Source organism: Macrobrachium rosenbergii, chromosome 51, assembly GCF_040412425.1.
Source record: "Macrobrachium rosenbergii isolate ZJJX-2024 chromosome 51, ASM4041242v1, whole genome shotgun sequence".
Lineage (NCBI taxonomy): Eukaryota > Metazoa > Arthropoda > Malacostraca > Decapoda > Palaemonidae > Macrobrachium > Macrobrachium rosenbergii.
Genome location: NC_089791.1, coordinates 70,342,656 through 70,355,155, shown reverse-complemented (window position 1 = coordinate 70,355,155; position 12,500 = coordinate 70,342,656). Strand labels below are relative to the sequence as shown.

Genomic DNA, 12,500 nt, shown 5'->3' with positions numbered 1-12,500 from the left:
ACTCACATCTAACTTTAAAAGGAAACTCTAGTGAAGTTTTGGCAAATGTAAAGAAAGTTGGAGGTATTGTTCATAGGCTTCAAATACTTATAACAGTAATAAAATCAATGCAACTGATTTAGGTCATTTGCCTTCCTTAATATTAAGTCTGTTCTCCAATGTGGCTGTCTGCTTCTACTTTTAGATTTATCTTTTAGATAGTGTTTCACGTGGTGGTAAGTTTCTACTTCCTAATGGTAGCAATTATATTGGACCAAATCGACGGATGGTCTCTTGTTTAATCACTTTTTTCATAAGTTGTATTTCAACATATCTTTCACATTCACAACTGATCCCTGATCCCCTTTATCTGACAGAGCAACCAAATTTGCTGAACAGCAGCACAAACATGCAGTAAATGTACCTTGCTGCTGAACTTCTCAGTTCCAGAGGCCCTTTATTACTCACTGTTCTACGTGGAACACACTCCCAGAGGATGTCGTGCAATTGGAACTTCAGAAGTTCAAGTGAGGATCCAGTGCATTACTACCCTAATACTGTTCTCCTTGCATTTTAATACATTTTTATCTATTTATTTTTATTTATTTTTTAATAAGTGGACCTTGTCTTTCTGTATTTCCCTCTCACTTCTCTACTTCTTCTAATGAACTGCCATATTCTTTGGAAACTTCAGATTTACAAGTCAATGGCTATGGGCTTGTTCCATAGGAATAGATTTAATCTGTGAATAATGTAATAATAATAATACGTTAAACAAGTAGAAATTTCTAATATAAAAATAATTTTTCTAATATAAAACAATTACCTAACTGCCTGCCTCTCTACCTTCAACTCTTTCCTGGATCAGATAACACAAAGTGGTGATTCAATTAACTACCAGGACCTGAGAGACATAAATCACATATACTAACCGGATGTCTATTTAATAAATAATTTTCTAATCTTAAAGCCTGAAATGTTTTGTTCAGCTTGCATGGTTAGAAACCTTGACCAACTTTCACCCCCAAAGCGGGAGTCAAAGTGAGTAAAGGTTGGGTCATGACAGTGCTTAGGTTTTTTGGATCTAGTAAATGGTATTAATGCTTTAATACCACTCTGACTTCTGTGATTTGAGCTTTCCTTAATAGTCCATATCCGTGTATCAGTATTAACGTAATTGTCATTAATTTTGTTAGTCTCAGCCTTGTGATTTTCTTTAATTGTTGATTTATTTAAGGTTAAGTTTGGTTTTGCTTGTGACAAGGCTGTGTTGCTAAAGACATTTGGTGGCCTCCTCCCAGCATTGGAGTGTAAAAGTTTACCCTAACTCCCTCTATTGTTTCTTTTTGATGTGGGTGAGAGCTGCCATGGACTCTGGAGTGTTGACTGGCAGTTTTGCCTTTGTGTTTTTACGGTGGTCGCCCTTGGAGACAAAAAGTTTTCTTCGGAGGGTATGGATTCCTCCTCTAGTCAGTACGGGCCTGACTTGCATGCCTCCACACATTTAAGCCACTTATTGGATCGTTGGATTACCTGCTGTGGGCTCAGTTCCTGTGCCACCCACGGCTTTCTGAGCTATTGTAGCCTACCCTAGGCTAGTGTTTGTGCCTGGTGTGGACTTCCTGGCTCAGGACGACGCAAGGAATTATTCCCGGCCGAGTGGACGCAGGAAGGGCGCCTCTGCATCCTCCAGGACGCCTTCTTCATCAGTGCGGCAGTTGTGGGGGCATTGTGGCCCGAGGAGGAACGTGGGAGTCTGTGAACAGGTATTGTCCTTTGGTATTTATTTCAGGGTGTCACTACCAGTAGTATACCCCTGTTGCTACCTGTGCTCCAGAACTCCCTCCGATAGCTGTGACCTGTTGAGTGACGCCGTCCTGGTTGCTTGCTGTGAGACCGTCAGAGTTCCCCGGTGCTATGACCTCAGCCTAGCACCACTAGACGCTAATAAGTGTGGGTGTAACCTTTGTTCCCCTATAAACTGTGAGGAGCTATTCCTTAGTTTTGGTGTGTTTGAAGTTGTCTCATATAGAGAACTACTTATTTGCCCCTATCCTAGGTGTTGGTGTTTTTTCTCATTATTATTATTATTATTATTATTACTTTATTATTATTAATGTTAAAGTTTAGTTTTATAATATTAGGTAGGAATTTAAGTGTTTTCTTTCTGTATGTCTCCTCCTTCCTTCCTAACCTTATTTAGTTATAGGTATGTTATTTGGGCCCTTATTTGATACTGCTTATGTGCTATTTTTCTACTGTCTTAGGGATTTAGTTTTAGAGATTAGGTAATCCCCTACTGGATTTATTTAAGGACTGCATATTTTGTCCTGTAGTCACAAGGCTGACTGTTTATTTTTTTTGCTTTGTGTAATAAATATTGATAAGTTTTCTCGTGTTTTCGTCTCCATTGACCTTTATTTATTGGACACTGTATTACTGCCCTCTCTTTACTGGTGCTTTAAGAACTTGCACTACGCCCTCATAAGGGTCGTGAATAATTGGCGACATCGTGACAGGATAGAGAGCTCAGGGTGTTCAGTGATTGGGTCTGTGGAGCGGCACACTCAGTGAACGCTTCAATATTTGTTGCCTTGAGTATTGTTGCCTTCCCCGAATTATTTAATTTTGCATCATGGAGGAATTTATTTTTGATCCGGCCGAGTTTTTGGGGGTCGGCTGATTGTTTGAAGCATCTGCCGGTTTTGAATAAGAAACATTTAATAGAGTGTGCACGGTGGTTGGGTATTGTGGTGAAGTCTTCGGACTCAAGAAGGAAGTTTTGTTGTTAGTCAGGAGTAAGGTTAGTCAGTGATATGGCTGGCGAGAGCATTTGGTTAGCGATAGGGAGAGTGATTTAGGAAGTGTTGGTGAAGGGAGTGTGGATGTGGATAGTGACAATGTGAGTGTGGCAGCTGGTCTAACCTTGTTTGAGGATCCTCCCTCGTATCGGTACCCTGTATGAAGGTCCTGCAAATTTTCCCGAAGGTTTCCTTAAAGGTAATGGGAATTTGTCTAATAATCCTTTTTGCCTCTTAATTCTGTACCAGTGGAACCTGTCCCCTTTCTAATGTTTTGGGTGAATCTAAGGAGGACATGGAATTTAAATTAATATGTAAACGCATAGAGTTGCGTAAGATTGAGTTTGAGGAAAACGAGAGGGCTAGGGCGTCATGAGAGGGAGATGGTAAATCTAAATTTGAAATGGCTAAGCTACAGAGAGCAAATATGGCTAGCTCACCAAAGGTAGAGGTTGAAGAGAAATTTAATTTAGGTGCGGCACTTAAATTAGTGCCTATGTTTGATGAGAAGAACGTCCCAGAGTTCTTCAAGGCGTTTGAGCGTGTAGCTACCCGATTGTCTTGGCCCACAGAGATGTGGGACAGTTCTTATCCAGTGTAGGTTGGTTGGCAAGGCACTGGCATATAATGCCTTGGGAGGAGGGAGTAGCTCGGGACTATCAAAAGTTAAGAGCTTGGTTTTGAAAGCGTATGATCTGGTCCCTGAGGCCTATCGCCTCAGGTTTCAGAATTACACTAAACTCCCTGCACAGTCCTTTGTCGAGTTTGCTCGCATCAAGGAGGAACAGTTCGACGACTGGTTAAAGAGTCGACAGGTCGTCACTTTCGCGGCGTTACGTGAACTGCTGCTCCTTGAAGAATTTAAGAAAGCCTGTAGCCGGGAGTTGAGGGTACACCTAGAGGAGGTGAAGGCTACTTAAAGTGAGTAATGCCGCTCAGTTAGCGGATGAGTATGTGTTGACTCATCGGTCTGGTAGTGGAAATTTCAATTATAAAATGTTGAATAACCCTTCGCTTCACTCCCAGTGGTGGTAGGAGAGAGAAGCCTCTTTGTCGATTCCCACACCCCTAAAAATGTTAACCCTAATTCTTTTCAGGTGGTAGGGATATGGGTAGAGTCCAAGGAGAGTCTCTCCCTAGAGTTTTTGTTAATAGGGGTTACCCTAATAAGGGTACTACCAGGTCTAATAATAATGGAAACAGAGGTTCAGGTCGCCGAGGAACTTGCTACTGGTGCAACAAACCAGGGCATTTCCAAAGCCAATGCAATACTGTCGACGTTACCTGGAACGTAATGGTCAAAGTCCTGTGGCTGTAATTCCTGATAGGTCTAACGAAATAGTAGTGCTGTAGACAGATCTGTAGTAGACAGTAGTAGTGTAGGTAGTAATGTCAAAGATGTTCCTAATGGTCAATTGTGACTTGAGTTTGATAAATATGTATGGCCTGGAAAGTTGATTTGTGATGACTGTGTTGTCCAGGTTAAGTTTCTTAGGGACACCGGTTCTGCCCGGTCGTTGATTTTGAAGACTACTTTGAATGGTGGTACTAAGTATACTGGTAATTTTGTAGTGTTGGGAGGTTTCCCAGATTCAGTTGTGTCTGCTCCTTTGGTTAACGTCCACTTGTCTTTTTCCAGGATATGATCGGATAACTGAGTTAGCTGTGGTGGATAGTCTGCTATCCCTGGAATTGATGGTATCCTGGGGAATGACATGCTGATAGTGAAGGTCGGGAGCTGTTCCTATATTGTCCGTTAATGCCAGTCCCGTGACTGTAACTACTCGGTCTGCAAAAGCTGCTAATTTACTTGATGAAGATAACGATGATGACTTAATGTTAAGTAGTGTAAAGTTAGATGTAGAAAGGCCCGGGTCAGTAGAGAGTAGTGTAAGTGATGTAGTTAGACCTTTTAACTTTGATTGTGACAGAGCTGCTTTTATTAAAGCTCAGAAAGATGAATTTAATTTTGATTTGGGTGATGTCGAGGATCTGACTAAGCCTAGGTTTGGTATTGTAAGAGGTCTTTTATACAGGTTTAGTCGTCCCGCCACTGATGATGTAAATAAAACTGGTCGTGTTGAACAGATCATAGTGCCGTCTCAGTTCAGAAAATCTGTGTTGGAATTAGCTCACACAAATTTCTTTTCAGGTCATTTGGGCATGTTGAAAAACTTTCCACAGTTTGGCTAGATATTTCTGGTGGCCTGGAATGAAACTGAGTGTGAAGCAGTTCATCAGAGAGAGTGTGAAACTTGTCAAGTCATGGGGAAGCCAACCAGGGGTATTCCTAAATCCCGTTGCATCCCATACCTGCCATAGGTGAACCATTTTCAGAGTTGGTTATTGATGTGGTGGGTCCTTTACCCAAGACTAAAACTGGTTATGTATATTTACTAACTATCATGGATAGAGCCTCTTGTTTTCCTGAAGCTATACCTATGAGGCGCGACACTTCAAAGTTTGTTTTGAAAAAGTTAATGGATTTCTTTTCCAGGTATGGTCTCCCTCGTAAATTCAGACCGACTGTGGGGACGAATTTCACGAGTAAGGTATTTAGGGGGTAAATGTGCTGAACTGGCCATTCAGCACATTACCAGCGCACCTTATCATCCGGAGAGTCAAGGTTTGGTGGAAAGGTTTCATCAAACCCTCAAGTCTGTACTTAAGAAACATTGTTATGATTCTGGTAGTGAGTGGGACAAAGCCCTCCCTTTGCCCTCTTCGCTATTAGAAATCACCCTAACTCTTCTACAGGTGTAGCTCCTTTCGAGTTGGTATTTGGGCACAAAGTTCGAGGACCGTTAGAAATTATGTTTGAAATGCTAAAATCCAACCGAAGGGGGAAGTAAAAGTTGGAGGGTTGGTGGAAGACTTAAGGTCTAGGATGTTGAATGCCTGAAGTTTGCCAGGAGAATTTGGAACAGTCTCAATCCCGAATGAAGGAAAATTTTGATAAAAGGTTAAGGTTCGTTCATTTGAACCTGGGGAATTAGTATTGGTATTGAGTATGGATCCGGACAGTTTTCTCGAGCCGAGGTATAAGGGTCCTTGGAAGGTTCTGAGGAAGTTGTCTGATGTTAACTATGAGATTGAGGCTCCCGGTTCAAGCCGTAAATGTAGAATATTTCATATTAATCGTTTAAAGCCTTATGTTGGCAAGTGTGGTGATCCCTTAGCGATTGTGTATGAACCCGTGTCTGTGGTAGTTGATGTACCTCCGGAGGAGTCCGATGACTTAGTGTGTCAGGTTCCTTCGGATGCATTGGGGGAAAATATGCAAAATTTAGAACAGTTGAAAAGTAGTTTAGGACATTTAAATTCTAATCAAAGAGAAGAAGTGCTTAATTTAATCTATTCTTTTTCAGAACTTTTTCAGGATGCCCCAGGGAGAACCCAGGTTTTGAGCCATGATGTTGATGTGGGTGATGCTTCCCCTGTAAAGCAGAGTCCTTACCGGCTGAACCCTGTAAAACTAGATTTAGTCAGGAGATCAACTACATGTTGAAGCATGACCTTATTCAGCCATCTGTGAGTCCCTGGAGTTCTCCTATAGTACTGGTAAAGAAGGCGGATGGTAAGTTCCGCATGTGTGTGGATTATCGGAAGGTTAATACCCACACCAAAAATTATTCTTTTCCATTACCTCGTATTGATGATTGTCTGGATCGGATTGGGTCTGCCAAGTTTATTACTAAATTGGATCTGTTGAAAGGGTACTGGCAGGTTCCATTGTCCGATCGTGCTCGTGAGATATCTGCATTTGTTACTCCTTTTGACTTTACGAATGTAAGGTTATGCCCTTTGGCATGAAGAATGCTGCATGCACTTTTCAGAGATTAATGAATAGGGTCATTTGTGGTCTGGAAGGAACAGAAATTTATATTGATGATTTGGTTGTTTATAGTAATGACTGGAACACCCATATGGTAAGGCTTCGAAGGTTTTTGAAGCTCTAAGGTGTGCTGGGCTTGTAGTTAATTTAGCTAAGTGTGAAGTAGGGCAGGCCAAGGTTTGTTATTTAGGTCACGAGGTTGGTTTGGGTCAGGTGGCTCCTAAACAAGCCAACCTCGAGGCGATCATTAACTTGAACAGGCCGAGTAATGTCAGAGAAGTGAGGAGAGTACTTGGTATGACTGGGTACTATCGCGGTTTGTACGTAATTATGCAGATCTCGCTCAACCTCTCACTAGTTTGTTAGAGAAAGGAAAAAAATTCTCATGGTCTGATCAGTGTGAGAAAGCTTTTAACCAACTTAAATCAATATTGATAACTAATCCTATTTTAACTTCCCGGATTTTCATAGGCCATTTATCATCGCCCGTGGACGCTAGTGACGTTGGTATGGGAGGTGTTCTTTTCCAAAGGAAGGAAAGTGGTGAAGTTCATCCAGTATCTTACTTCAGCAAGAAGTTGCTGGCAGCTGAAAGGCGGTACTCAACAATTGAAAAAGAAGCTCTCTCCTTGGTTCGATCTTTGACTCACTTTAAACCTTATGTAACAAATTTTTCTTTTCCCGTGGAAATCTGGACAGATCACAACCCGCTGGTGTTCATCGAACGGATGAAAGGAGCCAACCAGAGGATTTTGCGATGGGCGCTTTTTCTACAAGAATTTAATTTGATTATTAAGCACGTGAAAGGCTCGGAAAATAAGATTCCTGATGCCCTATCCAGGACTACTTAAGCATGTTTCGCCTACCCTTCATGCGCCGCCCTGCTCATTACTCAAGTTTGGTTGTATGAAAAAATTATTCGGTGTAGTATGATTTCGTTTTGTTCTTGTGCGTTTTCTTAGTTTAAGTTTAGTACGTTAAGTTTGGTAAGTTTTTTTTGAAACATAACTTAAGTCTTGTTGGCGACCATGCCAGTTGCTTGTGAGTTCTGTAGGTGATTGGTATTTTTGATCTCATGTGGATTCTGTCCTGTTGGTAGTTTCTTTGTAATGGTGTTATATGACATCTGGAGTGGTGCTGTGGGTGTGTGGTAGGTTAAGGTGTGTGACTGTGTGTCTGAGCTTTATTTAGGTTTAGCTAGATAGGTTTGTTTCCTTGTCTTTAAGGTTTTCTTTGCTGTGGTGTTTTTGCCCATGTTGGCTTGTGTTGCATCTGGTAAGGTATATATATATATTTGGTTTGTATATTATGGAAATGTTTCAGATTAACTGTCATTCTGTTTCAGGTTTTTGTCATTTTGTTATGACCTCTTTGAATCCAATTAATAAATAGTTTTTAATGTGCTCTTTTTACAGGTCTTCCATTTATAAAAAAAATTTTTCCAATTATGTTACTTTATTGTTCAAAATTTTTTTTTCTTCGGGGAGGAAGGTATCAGGTATTAACGTAATTGTCATTAATTTTGTTAGTCTCAGCCTTGTGATTTTCTTTAATTGTTGATTTATTTAAGGTTAAGTTTGGTTTTGCTTGTGACAAGGCTGTGTTGCTAAAGACATTTGGTGGCCTCCTCCCCGGCATTGGAGTGTGTAAAAGTTTACTCCTAACTCCTCTATTGTTTCTTTTTGATGTGGGTGAGAGCTGCCATGGACTCTGGAGTGTTGACTGGCAGTTTCGTCTCGTGTTTTTACGGTGGTCGTCCTTGGAGACAAAAGTTTTCTTCGGAGGGTATGATTCCTCCTCTAGTCAGTACGGGCCTGACTTGCATGCCTCCCACACATTTAAGCCACTTATTGGATCGTTTGGATTACCTTTTGCGCTGTGGGCTCAGTTCCTGTGCCACCCACGGCTTTCTGAGCTATTGTAGCCTACCCTAGGCTGGTGTTTGTGCCTGGTGTGGACTTCCTGGGGCTCAGGACGACGCAAGGAATTATTCCCGGCCGAGTGGACGCAGGAAGGGCGCCTCTGCATCCTCCAGGACGTCTTCTTCATCAGTGCGGCAGTTGTGGGGGCATTGTGGCCCGAGGAGGAACGTGGGGAGTCTGTGAACAGGTATTGTCCTTTGGTATTTATTTCAGGTGTCACTACCAGTAGTATACCCCTGTTGCTACCTGTGCTCAGAACTCCCTCCGATAGCTGTGACCTGTTGAGTGACGCCGTCCCTGGTTGCTTGCTGTGAGACCGTGTCAGAGTTCCCGGTGCTATGACCCTCAGCCTAGCACCACTAGACGCCAATAAGTGTGGGTGTAACCTTTGTTCCCCTATAAACTGTGAGGAGCTATTCCTTTAGTTTTGGTGTGTTTGAAGTTGTCTCATATAGAGAACTACTTATTTGCCCCTATCCTAGGGTGTTGGTGTTTTTCTCATTATTATTATTATTACTATTATTACTGTTATTATTATTAATGTTAAAGTTTAGTTTTATAAATATTAGGTAGGAATTTAAGTGTTTTCTTTCTGTATGTCTCCTCCTTCCTTCCTAACCTTATTTAGTTATAGGTATGTTATTTGGGCCCTTATTTGATACTGCTTATGTGCTATTTTTCTACTGTCTTAGGGATTTAGTTTTAGAGATTAGGTAATCCTACTGGATTTATTTAAGGACTGCATATTTTGTCCTGTAGTCACAAGGCTGACTGTTTATTTTTTTTTGCTTGTGTAATAAATATTGATAAGTTTTCTCTCGTGTTTTCGTCTCCATTGACCTTTATTTATTGGACACTGTATTACTGCCCTCTCTTTACTGGTGCTTTAAGAACTTGCACTACGGCCCTCATAAGGGTCGTAATACCGTGCCAAAAGTCATAGAGATCTTTGATATGTTTGACATATAATGTAAAATATAAATTTTGTCCAGGATGAGGTCCCTCTCACCAGGGAGGCCCAACTGAGGGAGGAGCAATACTGTTAAACACAGTGGTAGCTACCCTGGGATCCTCACCTGGATATACACCATACCCACAGTGCCTTGAGGGTCATCAGTCCGTCAAGACCGGACCAAGCTCTGAGGGCATGGTTTGACATAAATATTTCCCCTCGCTCGACCACGTCGGGTACTCTAATTTTATGAGTGGAGTGGCAGGCCGTCCAACTCCACCCTCCATCAAGTTAAAAGAGCAGTGAATTCAGTAATCCAATACCATGCCAAGGTCGTCAATGACAGAGGAGGAAGGGAAGGGGGAAAATTTAGAGGAGGAGTAAAGGAGTTACAGTCCCAATGTTCAGTTGAATCCACAGCAGAAAGAGTATGTGTAAAGAAGCATACACTCCCTGCAGTGGATTCCTAAGCCCCCCACCTCATCAAGGAGTTGGGATCAGGGTGGCATATATGTAGATACTGTGCCTGTATTTCAGAATAGGTAATCACTATTAAAAAACAAATTGTGCACATGAATTTTTTTTTACTGATTTTATTTTATTATGTAAGCACATGATCTGAAATTTCAAGATCTGTGATTAAAGAGTGTAATGTAATGTATGTTTCCAACTGAATAAGAAATAATTATTAATCACTCTAAGGGTTGTGGTTTATAGGAAGTGTATGTGCCTCAGTTTACTACTTCCACACCCTATGTATGAGTTTGGAACATCACTATTTGCTCCATTGCATACCAATTTGGCAATTCTGGCTCGGATTAAAACGTCCACAGTTACTGCAACCCCACTGGAGCCTCACTGTGATTCTTACACAAAGTTTACAGTACATATACAATACAGTTTGCTACTCTGATTGAAACGTACCATATTTAATGCACTTATTCTGATTGAAATGTAATGTATTTCATGCACTGTTTATATTTTGTCATCTCTAAGGTAAGATTTTGTGCTTGCTCTCTGCTACTCAACCTGAGACAAGATAATCCTTCATCCCCTTGTCTAGCTGCTTACCTTACTTGTGCCTCTTCAGCTAGTTGGTTATAAATAAGTGATTTAAAATTCAGAAAGGCCTACGTGTAAAGACCAGAAGACATCTGCCAAACAATAGTTTTACCTTCATATGAAAATACCTCTATTCACTATATGATTAAAAGTGGTTTGCTGTTAATTTCAAATACAAAAATTCAAGACGAAACAATTAAAACAAAAATATTTTAAAAATTGCAAAAATCACTCTTTACACAGCTTCAAGTAAAAATCACAATATGAATTGGGGCACAAGTTTTGCTCCAGTCCAGGACACAACTTACTTCTTGTTCCATCCTTTCTTCCCCACTGAAGTCTTCTTCAGGATCTGTTGCTGCTCCTTCCACAGCTAAAACACCATTTCTGTTATCATGGAAAAAAATTATTTGTTTACAATTAATAATCGTTAATTAAAGCAAAATAACCTATAGAATATAATTTAAATATACAATTTTTTTTACTATACTCCAAATCTGTTCAACACATATATCAAAATACTTTGCAGGAGAATTTTAGTTTCAAATGATAATGTTACAATAACTTTTAGCATTACCTTATCTGTCTTATCATGTACAACTGTTGCAAAACAGAGTTCATATAGCAAGTGGCCCCAGCATTCTTTAGTCCAACAAACCCCTTTGGTGGACGAGGACCAACAGGAGGCAGATACTCCCATTCTCCTAAGCTTTCGTCACCAGCTGTTAATTAAAAAAAGAAATGATAAATAGCAGTATTTGCATTAGCTTTCCACTGGGATTTTATCTTTCAACTGAAAATTAATGGCACAACTGTACTGAACTTTTTAAAAATTTTGACCCCTACTGTCTTTCACCACCGACATTTCCATTTTGAGAAGGTAGTTCGTGGACTATGGACACCTTTTCCTAGACCTTGACCTCTTACAGTCCTTTGTGGCATGTCAGTCTCTTTTCTTACAACAACAGGAGCTAGAGTTAACATTTCTCTTGGAAATGATCAGTTATTTTCATACATGATGTGATAAAAAATATATATAAATAATTTAAGATTTATTTTTTAAATACTTACCTCTCCACTACAGTAAAACCCCCATATCCACGTTCTCACGATTTGCGGACTCACGTATTCGCGGATTTCTCTCTAGAATGTATCTACCCATTATTCGCAGAAAATTCGCCCATTCGCGGTATTTTCCACTGAGAAATATTCACTAATTACTGTATTTTCATAACATTTTCAAGACTAAATGCACTTTTGTGATAAAACTATTAAAATACTCAGGTATAAGCATTTTTAGAGGGTTTTTCTTGTACTTAAACTATCAAAATAGGCAGTTCTAAGTGTTTTTAGAGAGGTTTTAAGTATTCGCGAATGCAGGGGGTTTACTGTACATTGCTTTTACTTCCATGCCAGTGGTAGTCCGAGAAAAAAAAAAAAACTCGGTTTTCTATGAATATCCGTCTTCTATCCAGGTACTTCCCCTCCCCCTCAGGGGACTGAAACGTGCAAACACTCATAGCCAATCAGTCTACTTTTGTCCACTCTGAATATGGGAGGTAGGGACGGCATTTTATATAATGGAGAGGTAAGTATTTAAAAAATAAATCTTAAATTAAGTACAGTATTTATATTTTTGAAATGAACCTTACCTCTTCATTATACAGCTGATTCCCATATTTGAAAAGGGTGGGGGGAAGGGGCAAAGTGGAAATCAGCAAGGCTACTTTGCTGACCCTTTAAAGACTAATTAGTAACAAAATATTTTGTACAAAAGTGTTTGTTTTAACCAGTGAATATAATCCTTAGGCTATTAATACCACCTTAGAAGGATTGTCACTCAGGTACGAGATCCTCATCCTGAAGATAGCTCAGGTCTCTTTGGGGGATGCCACTCCCCTTCAGCAGGAGGAGGGGTAAGGTTACTGTGGCAAAACCCAACAGAGCCA

The 12,500-nt window shown here is 40.4% G+C and overlaps 1 protein-coding gene across 1 annotated transcript in view; it reads right to left on the bottom strand.

Annotated features, from left to right (window-relative positions):
• LOC136833478 (ubiquitin carboxyl-terminal hydrolase 9X-like) overlaps nt 1-12,500 on the bottom strand; it is a 525,953-nt gene that overhangs the window by 217,397 nt on the left and 296,056 nt on the right. The window contains 2 exon segments of the mRNA XM_067095694.1: nt 10,860-10,938; nt 11,129-11,273. Coding sequence (XP_066951795.1) covers nt 10,860-10,938; nt 11,129-11,273 — 224 coding nt within the window.